The sequence below is a fragment of the Watersipora subatra genome, chromosome 5, assembly GCF_963576615.1.
Source record: "Watersipora subatra chromosome 5, tzWatSuba1.1, whole genome shotgun sequence".
Taxonomy (NCBI): Eukaryota; Metazoa; Bryozoa; class Gymnolaemata; order Cheilostomatida; family Watersiporidae; genus Watersipora; species Watersipora subatra.
In genome coordinates, this window is record NC_088712.1 from 38024315 (window position 1) to 38047429 (window position 23115).

At 35.5% G+C, this 23115-nt stretch overlaps 1 protein-coding gene across 5 annotated transcripts in view; it reads right to left on the reverse strand.

Annotated features, from left to right (window-relative positions):
• The window catches only part of LOC137396362 (TNF receptor-associated factor 5-like), a 147060-nt gene that overhangs the window by 93358 nt on the left and 30587 nt on the right, over positions 1-23115 (reverse strand). For 4 of the 5 annotated variants that reach the window (XR_010978543.1, XM_068082603.1, XM_068082602.1 and 1 more), the window contains 7 exons: positions 20625-20786; positions 17697-17771; positions 12281-12478; positions 9632-9682; positions 6236-6416; positions 2599-2681; positions 1884-2033 (listed from right to left, as the gene is read on the reverse strand). Coding sequence is in view for 4 of the 5 variants with exons in the window: in XM_068082603.1 (XP_067938704.1) it covers positions 1884-2033; positions 2599-2681; positions 6236-6416; positions 9632-9682; positions 12281-12478; positions 17697-17771; positions 20625-20786 (900 nt within the window). In the remaining variant the exon portion in view is untranslated. The remainder of the gene's footprint in view (positions 1-1883; positions 2034-2598; positions 2682-6235; positions 6417-9631; positions 9683-12280; positions 12479-17696; positions 17772-20624; positions 20787-23115) is intronic. The other variant, XM_068082605.1, reaches the window with a different exon arrangement.

A 23115-nucleotide genomic window follows, 5' to 3' on the forward strand; every position in this document is an offset into this window, starting at 1 on the left:
TTTTTAATAAAAGATTTATGCCGAGATGACAATTCTTTTGCTTGTAAAAACTAAATAATAAAAAAATATTGTTGAAGACAATGCAAAACATGTTTTGCAGAACATTGAATGCATCATAGCCATGTTGACACCTGTGTGTAAATCATTTCTGATAGATGGATTTATGAAATGCAATCAGAGCTGAATGGACAGGCATTTTGCATAGCTCGACCATTTGTTTAGTACTTGAATCAACTAATCAAATGTGACCAGTGAATTTTTTCTACACATTGATACCAATAATGACTCGATAACGTTGACAGTCGACTATACAATGTTTATGACTTTCAGGGATGTAGTAGGTTTCGCCACATTTCAAAGACTCAGCTTGCTTATTTTACTTACGGTAGTAAGAAACTAGTTTTCGGTGTGGGCAATGATATACAGCCCCACTCCCAGGATAGGCGACGGGCATAATGTGGGCGGAACTTTAGGAGACTGTATATCGTTAGTGTGGGTAGCGGTGGAACTGTGCCGATACAAAGAGCTTGTTCTACATAGTTTGCTTGACAGAATTACCATAGACCGGTAGAATTGGTAGTCGGTACTAAGATGTTTACACAGCATTTAGAAGAAGCTAATATGACAAGTTTTTAATTTCCCTTGTTTGAGGCCTTTGAGGCATTTGGTAATAATATATCTGTAGCTGGAGTTAAAATTCTATTCTCGCCAACACGAGCAAGTACAAGATAAAATATATGCCAATAGAGCTGTGTAGGACTAGACCTTTATCGCAATAGCCGATATGAATACGAGAGATGGAGACAGGTTGTATCACGCGTTACATCATTTTGGGAAAGTCTTGGCATGTTTTTTGGCCTGAGCGTTTTATCGCGATCAAATTTTTTCAATTTTAATCTTCAAATATCTTGACAATGAGATCGCCTAACACAACAAACAACATATCAACTGATAGACAAAGGAGAATAGTTTCTTTTAAAATCAACTCAAATTTGACGCAACCACATCTTTAAATGTGCTTCGGTACTGATCTCGTATGTCAGTTCTGTGTTTCAAATCAATATTTTCTAAATAAATAACTAAATACAAGGTAATCTGTTCCCATCCTCTGAAAAACCTTTAAAAAACAGTATATTAAAATGAAAAAATATGTTTTTAATTGTTCAAATTTACCATCTACGGTTACAAAGTAACAAACACCGACCTAAATTTTACCGTATGCAATAAAATGTAACATTATAATGTACACTGCTGTATGGAGGTCGTACATTTGAGACAAACAATAACAGCTAACGGCTGTGTATGAAAGACTCGACGGCAACACATTCGGAGCGCTACACTTTTGTAACGCTAACATAACATTAACAATAAATTTAACTTAAAATGAATTTTTTAACTTTCTAAACACACATTTAAATTAAAATTAAAATTGAGTTTTCATTTTTAATGTTTCACTTTTATTCTTCTTCCTGTGTGGCTCTTTACAACTCGCTTTCATCTTCACTTTTAACAGGCCATTTATGACTTTTTTAAACTGATCCGACAAGAAAGACCGAGCGATGCTGTTCCTGTAAGCGACCTCTTGCACACTCAGCCACCTAGCTGGTATATCGAGAACTGCCTCATATGTTTGTATCTCAAATTTGTCTAGTATCTCGAGGCGAAAATTTGCTCAGAATATTCCTTGTATCTCAAATTTCTTATATGTTGGGACACACCAATGTTGAGGTATGCCTGTAACAGTTTTGAAAAAAAAATTTTTTTAATTTATATTAATAATAGATTAATTTTTTTTAATTTAAAAAAAGACTCAAATCCCAAAGTACCCTCTGATAAGATCTTTTTTCATTCTTCACATATTTCACCAAGAACTCAACACTAACCCTTGCACACATTTTGTAGCCATATCTAGAGCTGTAGAAAGGATAACTGTAGATTGACATCTGCCGACCTCTGATAGCATCAGATTTCTTTCTCTTGTAATCGCTGATTCTCCAGATGAGCACTCCATCATAGGAGGCAAACTCCTGACCCTAAAATAAAAAATGTTGTGATGTGGCCAGACAATGAGTGTGTTAAACGATATCAAGCAATATGTAAACTTGTCAGAGGGAATCCTATCCATATGCTGAACTCAATCGAAATCACTGAAGACTAATAAAGGGTAACAACGCAGCACATTTAGCATTCACAGACTATCACACCAAATGGTGAAAGGAGCCATGCCACCACCGAGGTTAGTCAGCCAAGCAGAACACACTCTCTGAGCACAGCGCCAGCCGGACATCAGCCAGCTGAGGAAAACCAAAGAGGTGGAGTCAAACAAGAATGACTCACACATAACGGAGACCCTCAACCATGGACAATAGCGTAGCTGTACTTGTGTTTTACACTAGTATTTTGTGCTGTGATGATGTTCAGGTGTAAATATATCACACAGTAAGATATGACCACTTCTTATAGCAAACACGCATAGAGTTAGTAGCAATTAGCGCAGAGCATAAATCTAGCTGGAATCTAGGCTTCATTAACACATAAACAGTGCAAATTTTCAAGTATTCAGGAAATGTACAACGCCCACTTTTCTATTGTGCCAACCTTCATACGTTTCTCCATTTCATTTTGCTGTTCATTAATTCTCCTGATGCTCTGGGAGTGGGATTCTATGACTGTAACTCTGTCTGCAATAAATGAAGAGCAGGCAATTCCTGAGAAGTAAATCGAGATAGTTGCTAATACGCGTAAGGAGTAACGCAGCAAATGGAGGTAATCGTGTGGAATGGAATGAGTCAGTGAGAAACGCAGAGTGATGGTCACTAAAGGTGATTCTTTAGTGATGGTCACTAAAGAAATCTGTCGTTATTATGATGGGTTCCATGACTTGCGACAACTGATGTAAAAGTATTTAGTAAGCTGAGACATATTGAAAAAACTTAATGCTTTGCTTAAGAACGAAACATTCAAAAATGATAAAGTTCGGTTATGTTAAATTTTTAGAAGAATCACCTCTTAACAACGATCGACTGACGATTAAATTGCACTGACTGCCGTTACTAGCAGCTGTTAAAATCTACGCAACATTAAAGATAAACTTGCGCAGAATTTTAGTAAATTTTATCAGAAAGTATCATAGTTTTTTATCATTTGCGATTGTTTTAATGTTTGAGGTCATCTGATCGCCAGGATGTTTCAAGACTAAAATTGACAAAACTTGATTGCGGTTAAATCGCTCAGATCAAGCGAGACTGAGATTATGACATCTCTAGTTGCAAAGAGACAGAGAGAAGAGATCCGTGTATACGCAATTGCCGGTATCAACGATAACAACTAGTAATATCATTTTGCACTTTTTTTGAACATTTTAATCAGGATGAAGTTTAGTCGATTTAAATCATGAAACATTCTGGCAATTAAACTACCTCAAACAAAAATAATCGCAACAAATTTAAAATTATCGATACTTTCTGATAAAATTTACTAAAGTTTTGTGTCAGTTCATCTTTAAGAACAGCCTGGACAACTTAGTAGACTACAGAAACAAGTATGGTAACATACTAACATGTATATAACTTGGATGGTAACATACTAACATGTATATAACTTGGATGGTAACATACTAACATGTATATAACCTGGATGGTAACATACTAACATGTATATAACCTGGATGGTAACATACTAACATGTATATAACCTGGATGGTAACATACTAACATGTATATAACTTGGATGGTAACATACTAACATGTATATAACTTGGATGGTAACATACTAACATGTATATAACTTGGATGGTAACATACTAACATGTATATAACTTGGATGGTAGCATACTAACATGTATATAACTTGGATGGTAACATACTAACATGTATATAACCTGGATGGTAACATACTAACATGTATATAACTTGGATGGTAACATACTAACATGTATATAACTTGGGTGGTAACATACTAACATGTATATAACCTGGATGGTAACATACTAACATGTATATAACCTGGATGGTAACATACTAACATGTATATAACTTGGATGGTAACATACTAACATATATATAACTTGGATGGTAACATACTAACATGTATATAACTTGGATGGTAACATACTAACATGTATATAACTTGATGGTAACATACTAACATGTATATAACTTGGATGGTAACATACTAACATGTATATAACCTGGATGGTAACATAGTAACATGCATACAACTTGGAAGGTAACATACTAACATGTATATAACCTGGATGGTAACATACTAACATGTATATAACCTGGATGGTAACATACTAACATGTATATAACCTGGATGCATAAAATTACAAATCAGAAAATGACAAGCATTAGTCACGAGCCTGTGTTATGTAAAGCTTCATTCACAAATACTTTCCTGCAGATGTGATAACAACACAAAGCTTTCTAATCTTTTAATTTCATGGTTGGATGCATTGCATGATACTTCTAGCCAATGGAAGTGACAATAACCGCAATACCAAAGCAAATAACATGACTAACGACAAGGCAGCTAGCTAGTTAAACCAGCCATCCCCATGAGTGTTGTTTCTTAGCTAGATAAATGGCTGACAATAAAACACCGTAGTATTTTACAGAATCTCTCCAATAACATCTATTTATATTAACGTATAGTATTTATGTAAAGTTTTTGCATCGTATTATATAAGAAATTCCATATAACATAAAGCGTCATGTTCTGAAGTTTTCAAATATGGTTTGAATAATGAGTTCCATTGTTAGCTTTGAAACTATCATGCTTACTCGTTTCCCTTAGTAGAAAAAGTGATGCACTGTATATATTGAAGATAAATGCACTAGGAATTTTAGAAGCTTTAAAAATTGTTAACAGCAAATCTCATTGGATACCTTAAAGGTATACTGGTAATGGTTCATTAGTGCTGACAGGAAGTGAACAATTATACAGGAAAATTAAAAACATGTTAAAAAATATTCTTAGTGTTAGTTTATGTGTTACTCTACGACTATCGAGATAAGAAGTTATGTTTAGTTTTGGTTCATTTTGAAGGGCCAAAGGGGTGAGTTTGTGAATATCTTGGAACTAATCAAGCAATTTACATGTATTTTACGCTTTGTATGCCATAAAAACCCTATAACGTAAAAAGTATTTAGTTTGAGTTGTATTACTAAAGAGGAGTTATCCTGCTCGTTAGAAAAAAAACATTGCACTACACAGGAATCAAATCTGAATATTTTCAAATTCAAAGCCAAGCACTATACCATTCCAACCCTTACTGTACGACGGAATAACTGTGCACCTAGTGGTTACACACATAATCTCTCACAATGCACAGTAGCTTACTATCAGCGTATTTGTGTATCATACTTTTCAGACTATTAGCTGCTACTTTTTTCTGATGATTTTAGCCATGCGGCTTATATAAGGGTGCGGCTAATCTGTGGCTTTTTCCTTCACCGCTAGGGCGCATTAACGGGAATCTCTAATTAGTGCGCTTCTAGTGGTGAAAGAAAATATGAAACAATGCCTCACGGTACAGTTACGTTAGGCACTAAGTAAAAAAGCGTCGGATAATACGAAACTGTGCTGTTCGGCATTGTTCCGTTTTAAACGGCGAAGTTGCTGCCGCGTTAAAAGCAGTCTTGAGTCCTGCGGCCTATACAAAGGTGCGGCTTATGTATTGTTTTATTATCGTTTTTTTGGAAAATAAAGCAGATGCAGCTTATATAGGGATGCGGTTTATAGTCCGAAAAGTACGGTATCTATTTTGAGTTGTGGTGAAAGTAAATGAGAAGACAATTACCAAGCATTGCTAAACCATTTATCCTTCCATAAAGAGTCTATAAAACCAGGCGAACACATTTCAAAGGAAATGTCATCTTATAGCAAGGTGAGACAAGTTTTATAAAGCCTTAGCAAGGAATAAAAATCTCAAAACAGGCTGTTTAGTTTAAACCATTGAAATAGTAAATTTTTAAAATTGAAATTATTTTAACCACTGCAGTTTGGACTATAGCCAATTGACATGGTTAGGGCCAGGGTTGAATGCGCTCAAGGGATCTGTTTACTAAGGAATGCAGTCTTAGCATAGAATGTTCAACTATTTTCCTAGCCACGATACTGTCACTCTATTTCATTCACCTACATACCACTAGGAATGACTTTACTAGGATGATGGCCAATAACATCTCCACAATGTTCACAGACTATCCCTCTTACAAATCTATCTCCTTACCGAGTCCGGAATCTCGAATCTGTCTCTCAATCACTCCAACTTTTCCATTGATTTGTTCAATTTGCTGCGAGCTGTGTGCAACAGTTCTCATTGCATTCACCAGGTGATCTCCATTTGTCTCTGACGCTTCCTGTTTATCACCCAGCTTCTTCACTGTCATAGCAACCTCGGCTACGACTTTCTAAAGAAAAACCATGTTTAACTCACTCCTGTGTCATTAAGCTGTGAACTCAAGGCTACTAGTATTGGCTTCTTATTATGCAAGACAACAATATGGTTGGTCTGCCAACAAACCATGTTGTTTGCAATATGTCAGCCTTATTAGTTGTTTCCAACTGGTTAGGCTGACCAGTTGCTGACTTTGCTGGTCAGTTGTAAACCACAGGTCAGCACCCCATGATATCATATTAACATATTATTTCAAGTATAAAGGACCGGATTTAAACCACCACCTCCTATTAATAATGTACATCATCATAAAACTTGCATAACACCATTCATACTATTGGAGCATAGCTATCCAATTGTAATAGTACAAACAATCACGGGCACACAATAATAAGTATCTTGTTTGAGGTCATTGACCTTATTTATCTCATACGCTTCTCTCACAACAAACTGCTGTACTTAAAGTAGTTACGACTATGCTACCGAAGGAACTCGGTGCTAAACAAATGTGCTTTTCGTTCCATTGATTATATAACTTTTAGCAAAATATTATAGATAACATCTCACGGAGTTATTTTTTCATACCTTCTGTTGGCCTATGTGATGACAACTCCAAATTGAGGTGGTAACAATAATAGAATATTGGATGAAACATTGTTTAAAAGTAATATGAAAAATTGAATTATTCTGTTTCGTCTACCTCAATAATAAAACTAATTGACAGTGAACATGGTTAGTTGTCTCACAACTTTGGTCATAGCTTTCTCTGATATTTGATAGTTATACTATAATGAAATCTTATGGAGTCATGTACTAGCATAATTGCTAACTGCTACAATCTTACAATCACAAATGTTATTGTACTGTTTGTTTCATTTGAAGTTTGTGTGTATTTGTATTAATGTATACTGTCTACCATTCCTATAGCCAGTCTTGTTATCAAACTTCCTTGTATTTGCCAAATAAAATTGCATCTATACCATAGCAGTGTTAGCTGAGCACAGCTGAATGAATTTCTCCTAAATCAAATGAATCCGGCACTGATGCCATTTCGAACTATTCCTAGTTTGTTGAGTGATGAACCCGTCCTGGAAATTGAGAAATATACATACATGATTGTCTCCCTCAATAATTTCACATAAAACAGAAAATGTCAGTCAAGAAATGTACCTCGTGTAGATTCACGCCTTACGACATATTGAAGGCATTTTACTAGCATAAATTATGGCTACACTCTTAGATTGAAGCAATAAAACATCAGTCATACTGGCTATCCTTACTGTTATCAACACATCTGCGTTTGCTGTGCCAGCTGATTCTTTACAAACTACTCACATACCCTATATGTTAGTAGTAGGCATACTAGTAGTATGTTAGTAGTAGGCATTCACTTACTAATGGAAATGGATGATAATCATTATTTTTAGTGTATTGGTGTTCTATAACGTACAATGGCCTATTGAAAGACAACACCAACAGTTGTATATGAGAAATCTTTGGTGTGAAATTGTTAACCTCAAAATGAAGGAGTTTGAAGATTAAAATGACTATTTTTGTCTAAGAATATTATAATAAGAACTAATCAGCGTTACAATACAGCGGGCAGAAGTCGTGTTCTCCCTCCCTCTTCAACACTACTCCAACTAGTCCACTGTCACTAGTATACATTGATACGAACTTGCAGTAGCCCGGCAACGTCCGGGATTATTTTCAATTTCAATCTGACAGCCGCAGGCGGTGGTTAAGAGGCTGGTTCTCAGGATCCAAATGGAGTTTTTGGAAACTAAATATTTTTAGCTATTTGGCGGAAGGCATGGAGTATATACCTGTGAAGTCTGGATGCAATCAGCCAAAAAACGTGGAAGGGCATAGCATGTAAACACACAGGTAGGAGCATGCAGTGGACACGCAGGTAGGAGCATGCAGTGGACACGCAGGTAGGAGCATGCAGTGGACACGCGGGTAGGAGCATGCAGTAGATACACGGGTAGGAGCATGCAGTGGATACACGGGTAGGAGCATGCAGTGGCCACACGGGTAGGAGCATGCAGTGGATACACGGGTAGGAGCATGCAGTGGATACACGGGTAGGAGCATGCAGTGGATACACAGGTAGGAGCATGCAGTGGATACACGGGTAGGAGCATGCAGTGGACACACGGGTAGGAGCATGCAGTGGATACACAGGTAGGAGCATGCAGTGGATACACGGGTAGGAGCATGCAGTGGATACGCAGGTAGGAGCATGCAGTGGATACACGGGTAGGAGCATGCAGTGGCCACACAGGTAGGAGCATGCAGTGGATACACGGGTAGGAGCATGCAGTGGATACACAGGTAGGAGCATGCAGTGGATACACAGGTAGGAGCATGCAGTAGATACACGGGTAGGAGCATGCAGTGGATACACGGGTAGGAGCATGCAGTGGCCACACAGGTAGGAGCATGCAGTGGATACACGGGTAGGAGCATGCAGTGGATACGCAGGTAGGAGCATGCAGTGGATACACAGGTAGGAGCATGCCGCCGGACACAAAGATAGGAGTTATTAATAAAAAGTATTATCATAGTTAATCCTACGTGGAGGTAGACCACTAAATGATCTATATATAATTATTATCATTATTATTATTAATTGTTATTTATTTACTAAACTAACAAAAAATTAAAGTTCCTTTTTAGATAAAGCTTCCTAAAGTCTTCGACTTACAACAAATTATATTCCATAAAAAAGATTAGAGAGAGAAATTGTTAACAGGTGAGACGCATCTATGTTTGCTCACCTAATACCTGTGGTTTATCAGTTACGGTCAGAGATATTTCTGCAAACACCCGGTGTTGTGCTGTTTTATATGCTTATGAGTAATACATTAGCATCTATGACCAATTGCTAACCCACTAATGATGATTTGATATTCATCTCTTCCCTCGGGGGCGCTGTAGGTGATCCAAGGAAACAAGGCAAAGGATGTGACTCACATACAACTGAGCAAAAAAGAAAGTGATTAGATGCTTATTAATCAACAAAGAAAAAATCAATCCTGATAAACACCTGCCATTCCTTGTTGAGTATAGAGCATCCTTTTCATGCAGATAGCATTCACTTCGGCCAAGAGTTTGTAGTCACTAATATTTCTGGCAATATTTATGTGTAATGTTTCCTCAAACAATTCTCTAATATAAATACCATAAAAATTATCATAAAAATGTAGAACAGACTACTCTTACCTCGAGAGGCTTCACTTTGTTGTTTACTACTTTCTTAATTCCCATAGTGCTCTGCAAATAGTCAAAATGAAACATGGAAACCTCTGAGTGTTCAAATTATAACAATAATAATAATAACAACAATAATAATAATAGGATATCATTATAATATACACCAGCAGTCCTGCGGAGTCTGACAGTTACACCGAAAGAGGAGCAGCCAGTCAGACTCTGATGAAGTAATGTTAGCGGCAGCAGTCAGCAATAATGCAGTCATTAAATTTAGTGCAACTTAAAGATTTCCTTTTTTTTAGCAAAAATGACCAGACGGGCAGCACTAATATCAGTGGCAGGGCAGTAACGCATTACTATTGCAATGCATCATAGCAACGCAGTCGTAACGCGCACTGCATCGTAGCAGTGCAGTAGGCTAAACAACAGTTTTGCGGTGCATTACCACTTCTAATGCGCAGTAAACATTTACATGAACTGCTATTTCAACTGCATACCTACAGCAAACTGCTCAATGCTATCTGCTGCGCATGTTACTTCTATACCTTACTTAAAAACCCCAAATTAGCGCTTACTGCAAATATGCATTTTCCAAAACTTAAAACTGTGTGTGTACTGCAACTGTACATTAGTAAGAAATACAGCAGATACAGTGGAACATCTGACACTGCTGACTTTTCAAGATGCTTTGTTTAGTCTAGCTTATCATTTATAGGGAGTCGGACATTATCAACATTCCGAGGAAATTTGGTTCTTTGTAATGTATCGGCATTAACATTATTTATTAAAACCATGTGAATCTATTACAAATCTTGTGGAGGTGAATAGGAAGTGATTCACAGCATCCACGCACATTCGTGAATACTCCAACAGGCCCATCCTTTTCTTACCCAAGCAAGCTGTCAAACAAAGAAAGTACTTGTGGGCCAAATCAATGATATACAGCCCCAAAGAATAGCCGACGGCGCTCATATGGGCGGGTTTAATGATGAAGCTCTGTTGGGATTAACCCGAACACGGCACCCGAACAAACAAATATGCTGAATAAAGCACTTTGTATATTTACGAATATTATGAACTATAGTGGTTATTTTACTTATCTGTTGAATTCATTTTTGTTGTCAAATAAATATAGTATCCCAATATTGTCACCGTTATGATCAGTCAGTTGCCATTCACAAGCATTCATGATATTAATAGTCACAATCGTAAAATAGCTCAAATTCGGTTTTGCATTTAGATTTTGAGTATGAAAACTACACTGCACGGCTTTGCCTGCTGTCCCATCTTATTGGCAAAGTAAAACAATGTGAAACCGATGAAAGACTTCGTCATTTTATATTAGGGGTGGCAAAATATTAATCAAAAACCAAAAAAAAAATGCCGTTGTTCGGGTAATTATATTCAACTTTAGGCATATACTACGACCTTTACTAATTTTAAAATTACTAAAAGTAGGTAATTTAAAATGTTTTATTTTGAATAGATACATTATTTTGGTTAGGTATTACCCCCTACATTGCAGAAATTCAATGTTTGCTATTGTGACCCGCTGGGTCTACTGGCTGAATAAGCCAAATGAAACGATAACAGCGATTCGTGTTTTCTAAAACCTAACAAGGCAACGCGACCGCCCCGCGAGAGTTGTGTTTGCTTTGAAACCCAGGCTAGCACAATCCTAATAGAGCTCCATCATTAAACCCCGCCCATATGATAGCCGTCGGCTATCCTTGGGGGCTGTATATCATTGGCCAAATGGAGATATAATTCATTGAACGTGTTAAGCTAATTTGAATAGGTCAGTCTTCTAGAGCTTTGAGCTTGCTGGAAGAGTTTTTCTTAATATGTTATCACAGCTAACAGGAGTAAAAGGTTTTCCATATTAAAAGTGGCGAGTTATTTGTAACTTTGGGTTTACTACCGATGATGCACAAATGCTGCTCTTGTTTTGGGGTAGAGAAAGCCTGCTTCAAACCGAGAGCATGCTAAATAACGAGTGACATGTAAATATCAGCATCATGCTATACTATGTCATCAACATAGCAGTCGATGCCCGATGAACTTACACCATTGAGGAGATGCTAATAAAAATAATATCACTATAAAGTTAAGACATCAAGCTTCAATTTGATGTAATTTCAGACTATTAGACCTACCCAGCCTAGGGGTATAATAGTTTGAATAAGACTCTTCCTTAGAACCCGCAGATTCAAGTGAAAGCGCCAATCTTGATGTCTATAATTGCACTTCGACAATGAAACCGAATAGAGACACACAACATAGCAAATTGAAAGCAATAGCCGATATCCATAACGATAGAGACAGGCAGCTGCAAGACTATTGACATCATTTTGGCATGTATTTTTCTTCCGAACGTTTCAACCGCGATCAAGTTTTGTCCATTTCTAATGGTTTCTAAAATGATTCTAATTTTGAAATCACAACTTGAAATCATTTTGATTTTTGATGTTTGAGGTGATCCGAACTTGTTTTTAATTGATTGTTTTTGAGGTGATCGGAAATCAGATCACCTCAAAAACAATCAATCAAAAACAATTGCAAATGATAGAAAAATATCGATACTTATTGATGAAATATATTAAAATTTCGTTTATCTTCAAAGGGAGAGGGTAGGTAGGTGTGTGAGATTTCCCTTACCAAATCTTTGGTTTTAGCAGTCATCTGTTGTATTTCATGCATCTGGACAGCTAAACACTCAAGATGATTGTCCTTGTCTTTCTCTATGTGCTGCTTAAGTATTGGTACGGTTGCTGCCTCAAACTTACAGTAGTCATAGAAGTAGCATTTACCGGCTACAGTTATGCAGGGCACATGGATTCTCTGGTGCACAACCAACTGAAAAATAAAGAGTTTTGCACAAGTCAAACTACATACTGAAATAAAATGCATATACCCTAGGACACTTATATTTCGCTAGTATTTAGTTTCGTGAGTAGCATACAGAGTAAAATTTCGCTGCAACTTAATTTCGCCGCTCTGATGAGTGCGAACATACAGTGATGTGAAAATAAATGCAGTGGAACAAACATCATTAGATTCTTCAGGTCCAGTTCACTGGTACGAAATATTTTTTCAATTTGGGACTAGTTTGTATTTATGAACCGCAGGTAGAAATGTGTAGGCAAGATCTGTAATGCAATTTGATCGCTTGCTGCCATTTGTTTCTTAGACTATCAATGACGTCAAGATCCCTGCCGCCGTGACTGATGTGGTACCAATATTAGATCTTAAGTAATTATAGCACGCGGTGGCAGGCCCGTATTCTCTGGGGCGGCTAGCCGGCTGAGCCGCCCCAACTTTTTACAAACTTTCCACAGCTAAGTACAGTCAAACTCGGATAACTCGCCCTCGGATAAAATGCAACATTTCATCTCAAACACAAGGTTAACTAGAACGGATTTGTTTGGTCCGTTCCCACGCAATGATAAATTGTTTCAGATAACTCGATCTCAACATCATTTATTCAAAAAGTTATTTGATCGACGGCTATGGAGACGGTTTTTATCACTGTAAAATATCACTTTATTCCAAGCCATAAAGACAAATATCAACTTTTAGTAGTTTTTAGGCATCATTATTAACATCATCAGCGGCAAAATATTCCTATTGACTAGTATAAAGGTTTGCAAAATAACAAGTTTTACCAAACATTCGCTTGGCCATGTCCCATCAAAAGCGTGGAAACCTCCGTATGAACTTAAAATAAAATCGGCAAAATTAATCTTTGTTGAAGCTCTAAAAAAAATGTATTTTTTCTGAGCGTTTTAACTGCGGTCAAGTTTTGCCAATTTTAATTTAAAAACCTCTCATCAGTCACATCACCTAAAACAAAACAAATCTCAAAAAATAAAATAATGTTGATACTTTCCGATAAAAAATTTTAAAACTTTATATGGGAGGCCCAGCTGAGCCCTACATAAGAGAAACCTGTTGGGGGCTTACACCGCCCCCCCCCCCTTCACACCCCCAGGTGTTCATAACTAGTCGCCTCACATTAGCCGCCCCAACATGCAACTAGTTAATACAGGCCTGCGCGGTGGCCGTGGCTTCGGGTTGTTATTGTTTTTGGTTGGTAATAAAATTCATCACCACAATAATTATTATTCAATTTTATGATTTTCCCTACCAGACTTTCATCCTTATCAGTTACAAATTCAGTGACTAAACTAATATCATCATATTCCTCATTTGTCTAGGCTTTTCCAAAAAAACTTATTATCTTAATTTGTTTTGCCATGCTGCTCAGTCGGTGTATTAGCTATGAGTTCAGCAGAAATTGCCTAATGAGCCAACCACACGCAAAGGTTACCTGCATTTCTAATATGACGATTTTATTGTGAATATCAATAAACAAAGCTATTTAATTTCGCATTTTTGCTCGTTCGTTGTGATAGTTTAGTTTCGCTCATGAAATCTTCGCGAAAGGATGACTCCGCGAAAATGCGAAAGTTAGATGCCGCGAATACATAAGTGTCCTAGGGTACTGTAAAACCTGCATTTGAACCGCCACCTTTATTTAAGCGCCACTTTGGGAAAAGAGTTGAAAAATAGAGCACCACCCTTTAATTGAATGCCATTTCTATTTGACCACCACTATTTGACATTCTTGATCTTAACGAACCCATAATAGCAAGTGATCAGTAGAAAAGTGTCCACAAAACCCGTACTAATAATGACTCAATTACATCAATAACAATTAATTTGTTTGTTGTTTCTGTTCACACAGAGGTCCATTTTCCAACTCCAATTCGTTGCTGTTTTTTCGAAGCTTTCGCAAAATTTAGTAAATTCTATCTGAAAGTATCGGTATTTTTATATCGCTAGCGATTGTTTTCGATGTTTGAGATGATCTGACTGCCAGGATGTTTCAAGATTAGTATGACAAACCTTGATCATGATTAAAACGCTCAGATCAAGCAAACGTGCTATTAGGACATCTATAGCTGCAAAGAGACCAACAGAATAGAGACACATAATGCTGCAAGTGGAACACAATAGCTGACATCAACTATATAAACGATAACAACTAGTGACATCATTTTGCGCATATTCTTCTCCTGAGGCTTTCATCCCCAATCAAGTTTCGTCGATTTTAATCTTGAAACATCCTGGCAGTCAAACAACCTCAAACATAGAAACAGTCTTAACTGGTAGAAAAATACCAATACTTTCTGATAAAATCTACTAAAACTTTGTGTAAGTCCATATTTAAGATACAGTACTTTACTCTGAACTCAAATTTACATAATCTAATGCTAGTTTATAGACAATTTATTCTTTAATTCTCTTTGCATTAAGTCAGCGTTAAGGCCGAGTTATGAGACCTTGCGCTGCCAAGTTTACATAAAAGCCAACAAATAGCAGAGGGTTAATTGATGCATCCAAAAATCCAAGATTAAGAGCTGGGAAGGGAAGACGGCATTTTAACAAGAGCCAGAAAAGAGGCAAGGATTTTTTCAAAATATACAAGAAATAGTCATGCCGTCGCATATAGTTCGTATGAGAGACCTGAGGCTAAATAAGAGGCGAAACACAAGAAGGCCACTTATAATATAACTTAAATAGCCTTTTATTAACTTTACTTTTCAAAAAAGTTTTATTTTCAACTGCATAATATTACACGCTATTCGATGGCCTTTAATAAAGGTCATTAGATGTGTAAGATGCTTTATGCTATGAACGTAACTCCACTTATTGATATAAATTACATCGTTTCTAACATAGATTGATCTCTTTTTTTTCTTTTCAACTTTCCCAGCAATTGCGTAGTAACTTAATTTATTAATTGTTGGCAACATAACCAACGATCTTTAGAATTTGTATGGTATTGACAGTGTAGTCCAAAGATTTATCAACAAAATTAGCCTAAAATAACAGAGCAATTTTAGATTTTTGTTTGGGAATTTTCAGCTCAAAAACACACATTTTATGTGTAAGTTTTGTAAATACCTCCCGAGTTAGAAAACAGATGATTACTTATGTTGATGACATTATAGTCAATTCAGATTCAGATTTTTGTGATTACACAGATAATTAAAGTAGCAGCACTGACTCTAATAGTGATGAAAGCAATAGTTTTGTAAAAATAAGGAACATTGTAGAAGATCGTTTCAGCTTTGTAGCTATACCAGCTTCACATAGCTTTAGCAATGCACAAAGTATAGATAAATTGAATTTTTGGCATAGCACTATTTGTTAATATGTTGGCAAAATAAAATCTATAACAAAAATGTTTTAGATAGAGTATGAAGTTGAAAAAAATTGTATACCGTACTTTTCGGACTATTAGCCGCTACTTTTTTCTGACGATTTGAGCCATGCAGCTTATATGAGGGTGCGGCTAATCTGTGGCTTTTTCTTTCACCGTTAGGGCGCATTAACCAGAATCTCCAGTTAGTGCGCTTCCAGCGGTGAAAGAAAATATGAAACAATGCCTAACGGCATTGTTCCGTTAGGCATTAGGTTAAATAAAAAGCGTCGGTTAATACGAAACAGTGTCGTTAGGCACTGTTCGTTTTAAACAGCAAAGTTGCTGCCACGTTAAAAAGTACCGTCCTGAGTTCTGCGGCCTATACAAAGGTGTGGCCTATGTATTGTTTTATTGTCGTTTTTTGGAAAATAAAGCAGATGCGGCTTATATATATAGGGGTGCGGTTTATAGTCCGAAAAGTACGGCACATAACATGAGGCAAAATTGGCAATTTTCCGTAAAATGTCTGGCAGTAGGCTGATAGCTAAATTTTTACATGGATGGCAGTGAAAGGGTTAAGATCATAGAATTCTAACCAGAGAAAAGACTAAGAAGAACAGTGTAATCTTAAGAGAATGTCTTAGTCAACATGGGATAGTTTATCATAAAAAACATTTCTACAATCGATTTAATTTAAATATGGAGATTTGAAGGGACACATAACTCCAGAGCCATAGCTCATACTAAAGTGACATATCAACCTTTTTAAAGAAATAGCAATTCAATAAAATGGCTAGTCATTTCAAACGTTGACTAGCAATCAAAACCTGGAGAGAAAAATATGAGAGCTTCAACCATAAATACCACGAACAGCTTTCATTGTTGGTTCAAAGGTAAATTAGACACGCTGATTCCAATTTTGTACTCAAAATAATGATTGGTCCAGTAACTTTCAAAGTCATTTTTGTTTTTTGAAGGTTTTTTACAGCGATTCAATATCGGTGTCGCAAACGACACTACAAGCCAGGCGCATAAATATGTGACGTAACCTAACCCAACTTTTTAGGGACGGAAGTTGAATATGTTTAGCCCGATCTGGAATTATAGAGATGGGTGTCTTAAAACCCATTTTTCTCTAAATGCAGCCTTTAAATTAGTCTCAGTCTTTTTCGAAAGGTAGATAAGCTATTTACCATTGCTTGTAGCTTGTTACAGTATGTGTAATAGGCTAGAAACCGAGAAATATGAGCTCAAAAAGCGCGATTTTATCACAAGCTAGCAGTGTTATCTGGGTCAATTGTAAGCTAGGTTTACTCCACAAAATTAATGATACGTGCTAAATAGTCAACACCTTCGAAATGACATCGTTTTGGAAAAAAATGCAAATTTATCTCAAAACTGTTTGCAATCATTTTATTGGGGCAATAAATATAAAAAATAGTGTAACCATAGTTATCAGCATAGTTGATTTGCTATTCGATAAACATCTACTCAGGATGGTGGCAGTTATGGTTTAATTACAGCGAAGGCTAAGGAGAGTTTTACAATCAGGAAGATTATTTAATATTATTACTTGGTTATTGTTTAACCATTATTATTGAGCTCTGTTAATAATTTAAGTGCTTAATTATTGATGAGGTAGGTAGGAGTGTCAAGAGGAAAAACTCCAGCATTAGTTTGATTCACGTTTACCTCCCATCCCTGACAAAAGTGAAAATACACAAAACACCTGCTTGTGCTTATCAAAACACCAAAACACCTGCCATCCCTGTAAATTTTACTACTCTGTATAATCAAATAACATTCACTAATCCTTCAAGGAACAGTTGACGTTTCCCATAGCGATCATTATTTATTACGCACCTGCCTGCGCTTGCCAAGTTCAAGGCTACAAATGCTACATTGGGTGTCAGCATTTTCACACTCTCCATAATGATCCTGTTAAAAAAAGAACAAAATTATATGAATAATATAATTCATATAGATAATAATAGATAGATGTGTTGACTGATCTATTGACAAGTTACAAATTTTATTCCAATGCTACCTGCGAGAGAACATTATAAAAATTGTATCCCAGTAAGCTATTAATCCTTTTTAGTTGTGATAGCTTTGAACAAATCAATTTTGCTCGCCTCTAATCATGATTGAACATAAAAAGCAGTAAATAGTTCCCATACGAATTAGCAGATAATTTTAGAGGTGCAATAAATAGTGCGTAATTAAACATATATTCCAATTTTCTATTTAGTTAGAAATGTTCAATTCAACAATGGCTACGGCATTATAAGAAGAGCCAAATTAAAAAAAAGGTTTATCTGTATAGCAGCTGCCCATTTACCTAAGGTTCCACAAAAAAGTGACGATTATAAAAAATATGATATGATAGGAATAATATATTCGTTTATAGTATAACGGACAGCGGGTATTTCACAACCACGGCATGCCTTGTACCTGTCTTCTATATATATCTAAAATGACATATACATGTAGATATATTGTTGATATATATCAACCATCTTTACTATAATGACAGTGCCTGTACGAAGCCATGCTAACAGCATGGTGGTAATGAAAAGGTGCCTCGCACTGGGATTGAACTACGGCCCACCATTTTATGAACCTGCGCACAACCACTACACCACTAGGCCATTCCTACATTTATTATTATTATTTATTTATTATGCAATTACCCATGATGCAATTACCCATGAGGACCTCTCATGATGCGCATGACTGCCAAGCCTACAGCCCAAGTGGTATGATTTCATCTTACACAGCTACAAAGTGGTAGCCCTTTGTGTCGAATACTGGTAAAGTTAAAATTTAAAACACTTTCAAAAACTATGCTTTAGGGTTATGATACCTGATATGGACAGTTACCACCAGCGTCTGAATACCTATAATATTGAGAAGCTAAATGTGTTGTTGAATGTTTGCTGTCTAAAATATCGAAATCCATCTTCAATTTGCCTGACCATCCAATACATTTCCACTTCTCCAAAAAACCCTACACCTTATACCAGACACCAACATCTTGCCAATGTAAATTATAAAACAGAGTTATAGAAAAAGAGTTGTTTTTTTAATACACATAATTTCCTTTACTATTTTTTGTTTTGTTTTTAGTCTAATTTGTTCTCAGCGGCCTTGACCCCTTGATAATAAAGTTTATTTATCTATCTATGACCATATTGTATACAATTTATATCTGTGCCAAAGCATATTCGATGTAATTATATTTTACAATATATACGATGATATCAAAGTCAGAGTTGGTAATCTAACGAAGTGGAATTTAATTACTTTTACTCTACTACTTGCAAAATGTTTGCAGCATGCAAAGTTTGCAGGAGCACGTAAGAAGTTAGAGGGCGGTTGAAACTTTACAAATGAGAGCTGGTTAGACCGAAGCATTGAGGGAAGTTGTTAATCGCAGTGAAGCAGAAAAAAGAGAAGCTAAAAATAAACAGCTTACTACTTTCAGTTAAACTTTCTAGCTACTATTTTTCATAGGTGACCAGTTTTTATTCAATCATCATGAACCAAATCATATCAGTGGATGCCTATACTAAAGATCAACAGTAGTTGCTATGACGTCTGCTTTTACACTTGACAATCGACTAGAATTTGCATCCTTTGGTACAATTGCAAGCGTTGAAGGATCGGTAGCCACTCTTGCAAATAGTTGGTTTCTTTCATTCTTCAGTTATTCATAGCGGCTAGCCATCACGCCATACTTACCTAATAGTTGCTACGAAGTACTGCAAGCATAAATGAAGCTGATGGCAAAACATGCATTTACAGGTTGGGGTGGCCACCAAGCACCCAAAACCAAATACCGCTTCAGTCTACGCTGCCTAGCAAAGCTCAAGAGCATTATCTACAGATAACTGGTGGAGGGAAATGGAGTGAAAATAGTATTTGCTGATCATAGCTCATTCACAAAAACATGCTGACATCTCAAAACATTAATATAGACTTTGCTACTGCTTAAATTTGATTTTTTACACAATTTCTTTTCATCAAATTAACTTCAAATCAAAATAAAGTAAATTTAAACCTTGACATACAAAATAAACCAACTCTGGTATAAGTTTTCTATGTCAAAATCATCATATTTTGGGTCAGATGATTTTATAAACAAAATATTTTGATGAATTTGATCCAGAAGACAAAATACAACATTAAATGTATGATAATTATAATAAACTTATAATTTATTATAATGATGATAATTAATTGTAATGCTAATATATAACATTGAAAAACACATATAGAAAGCTATACACTTATTGTTGCTTGATCTTACAGACACATGAACCAAAGTGTTGACTAGGAAACTAAAAACAAGCGATGTGAATAGCATGGAGGCATTATTACGGTGCATAGGAAGCATGCTCTATCGTATTCTCTATTGTGGTTTTCTCTCGTAATAATGTAGCTTCGTCATTGTACTATTTTTTCAGTCCGATGACCAACAACTTGCCTGTTTCACAAGAGCTGATCCCAAGTAGGGAGCGAGTCAGATAATGAATCACTTGAGAAGCTCTCCTTATATTTTTTGTGTTCATGGAACTATGATTAGTGGCCAGGACGCCTGGAACTATGTGAAAATTGATTTGCTTCGCGATTACAAGCTACCGCTAAAGAGCATGAAAGGAATAAAGCTAACTAAGCTTGCTGCGCAACTCTCAAAGGACTATCTAGACTTAATCAAAGTATATTCATATATCACACCGAAGCCAAAACAACATGCTAATTACTGTCTCAAGACTGAACAAGTCTTACCTCTAGTTGGTTTCGCTTGAATCTCTCTCCGCAGTAATTACAAGGGACAACCATAAACAGACATTGTTCCAGATGTCTATTGAGGGCTTCTTTAGCAAACTTCTCTGGACACCCAGCATTCGTACAGTAAACAGGGGTGAACTGACAGATCTGTACATGGTCCTGCAAATAAAAAGGTCACTATGACTACCTGATGGGTTTTAATAAAATGTTTGTTGAGGTTACGGTGAGAAGTAATGGCAACAACCAGGGTTGTGGTCAATTAATAATGCGTATTAATAATTACGTTAAAAAACTGATTAAATTATTAATTAGTAATTTAATATACAATTCATTTAAAAATGTTAATTCAACATTTAATGATTAATTCAGTGTTTCACATGCTTACTTGAGCATTTAATGATTAATGCAGTATTTCACATGCTTACTTGAGTATTTAATGATTAATGCAGTGTTTCACATGCTTACTTGAGTATTTAATGATTAATACAGTGTTTCACATGCTTACTTGAGAATTTAATGATTAATGCAGTGTTTCACATGCTTACTTGAGAATTTAATGATTAATGCAGTGTTTCACATGCTTACTTGAGTATTTAATGATTAATACAGTGTTTCACATGCTTACTTGAGTATTAAATGATTAATGCAGTGTTTCACATGCTTACTTGAGTATTTAATGATTAATTCAGTGTTTCACATGCTTACTTGAGTATTTAATGATTAATACAGTGTTTCACATGCTTACTTGAGTATTTAATGATTAATACAGTGTTTCACATGCTTACTTGAGAATTTAATGATTAATTCAGTGTTTCACATGCTTACTTGAGTATTTAATGATTAATACAGTGTTTCACATGCTTACTTGAGTATTTAATGATTAATTCAGTGTTTCACATGCTTACTTGAGTATTTAATGATTAATACAGTGTTTCACATGCTTACTTGAGTATTTAATGATTAATGCAGTGTTTCACATGCTTACTTGAGTATTTAATGATTAATACAGTGTTTCACATGCTTACTTGAGAATTTAATGATTAATACAGTGTTTCACATGCTTACTTGAGTATTTAATGATTAATGCAGTATTTCACATGCTTACTTGAGTATTTAATGATTAATACAGTGTCTCACATGCTTACTTGAGTATTTAATGATTAATAAAGTGTCTCACATGCTTACTTGAGTATTTAATGATTAATACAGTGTTTCACATGCTTACTTGAGTATTTAATGATTAATGCAGTGTTTCACAAGCTTACTTGAGAATTTAATGATTAATGCAGTGTTTCACATGCTTACTTGAGTATTTAATGATTAATGCAGTGTTTCACATGCTTACTTGAGTATTTAATGATTAATACAGTGTTTCACATGCTTACTTGAGTATTTAATGATTAATGCAGTGTTTCACATGCTTACTTGAGTATTTAATGATTAATGCAGTGTTTCACATGCTTACTTGAGTATTTAATGATTAATGCAGTGTTTCACATGCTTACTTGAGTATTTAATGATTAATACAGTGTTTCACATGCTTACTTGAGTATTTAATGATTAATGCAGTGTTTCACATGCTTACTTGAGTATTTAATGATTAATGCAGTGTTTCACATGCTTACTTGAGTATTTAATGATTAATGCAGTGTTTCACATGCTTACTTGAGTATTTAATGATTAATGCAGTGTTTCACATGCTTACTTGAGTATTTAATGATTAATGCAGTGTTTCACATGCTTACTTGAGTATTTAATGATTCATTCAGTGTCTCACATGCTTACTTGAGTATTTAATGATTAATACAGTGTTTCACATGCTTACTTGAGTATTTAATGATTAATACAGTGTCTCACATGCTTACTTGAGTATTTAATGATTAATACAGTGTCTCACATGCTTACTTGAGTATTTAATGATTAATGCAGTGTTTCACATGCTTACTTGAGTATTTAACGACTAATACAGTGTTTCACATGCTTACTTGAGTATTTAATGATTAATACAGTGTCTCACATGCTTACTTGAGTATTTATTGATTAATACAGTGTCTCACATGCTTACTTGAGTATTTAATTATTAATACAGTGTTTCACATGCTTACTTGAGTATTTAATGATTAATAGTGTCTCACATACTCACTTGAGTATTTAATGATTAATACAGTGTTTCACATGCTTACTTGAGTATTTAATGATTAATACAGTGTCTCACATGCTTACTTGAGTATTTAATGATTAATGCAGTGTTTCACATGCTTACTTGAGTATTTAATGATTAATGCAGTGTTTCACATGCTTACTTGAGTATTTAATGATTAATTCAGTGTTTCACATGCTTACTTGAGTATTTAATGATTAATGCAGTGTTTTACATGCTTACTTGAGTATTTAATGATTAATGCAGTGTTTCACATGCTTACTTGAGTATTTAATGATTAATACAGTGTTTCACATGCTTACTTGAGTATTTAATGATTAATACAGT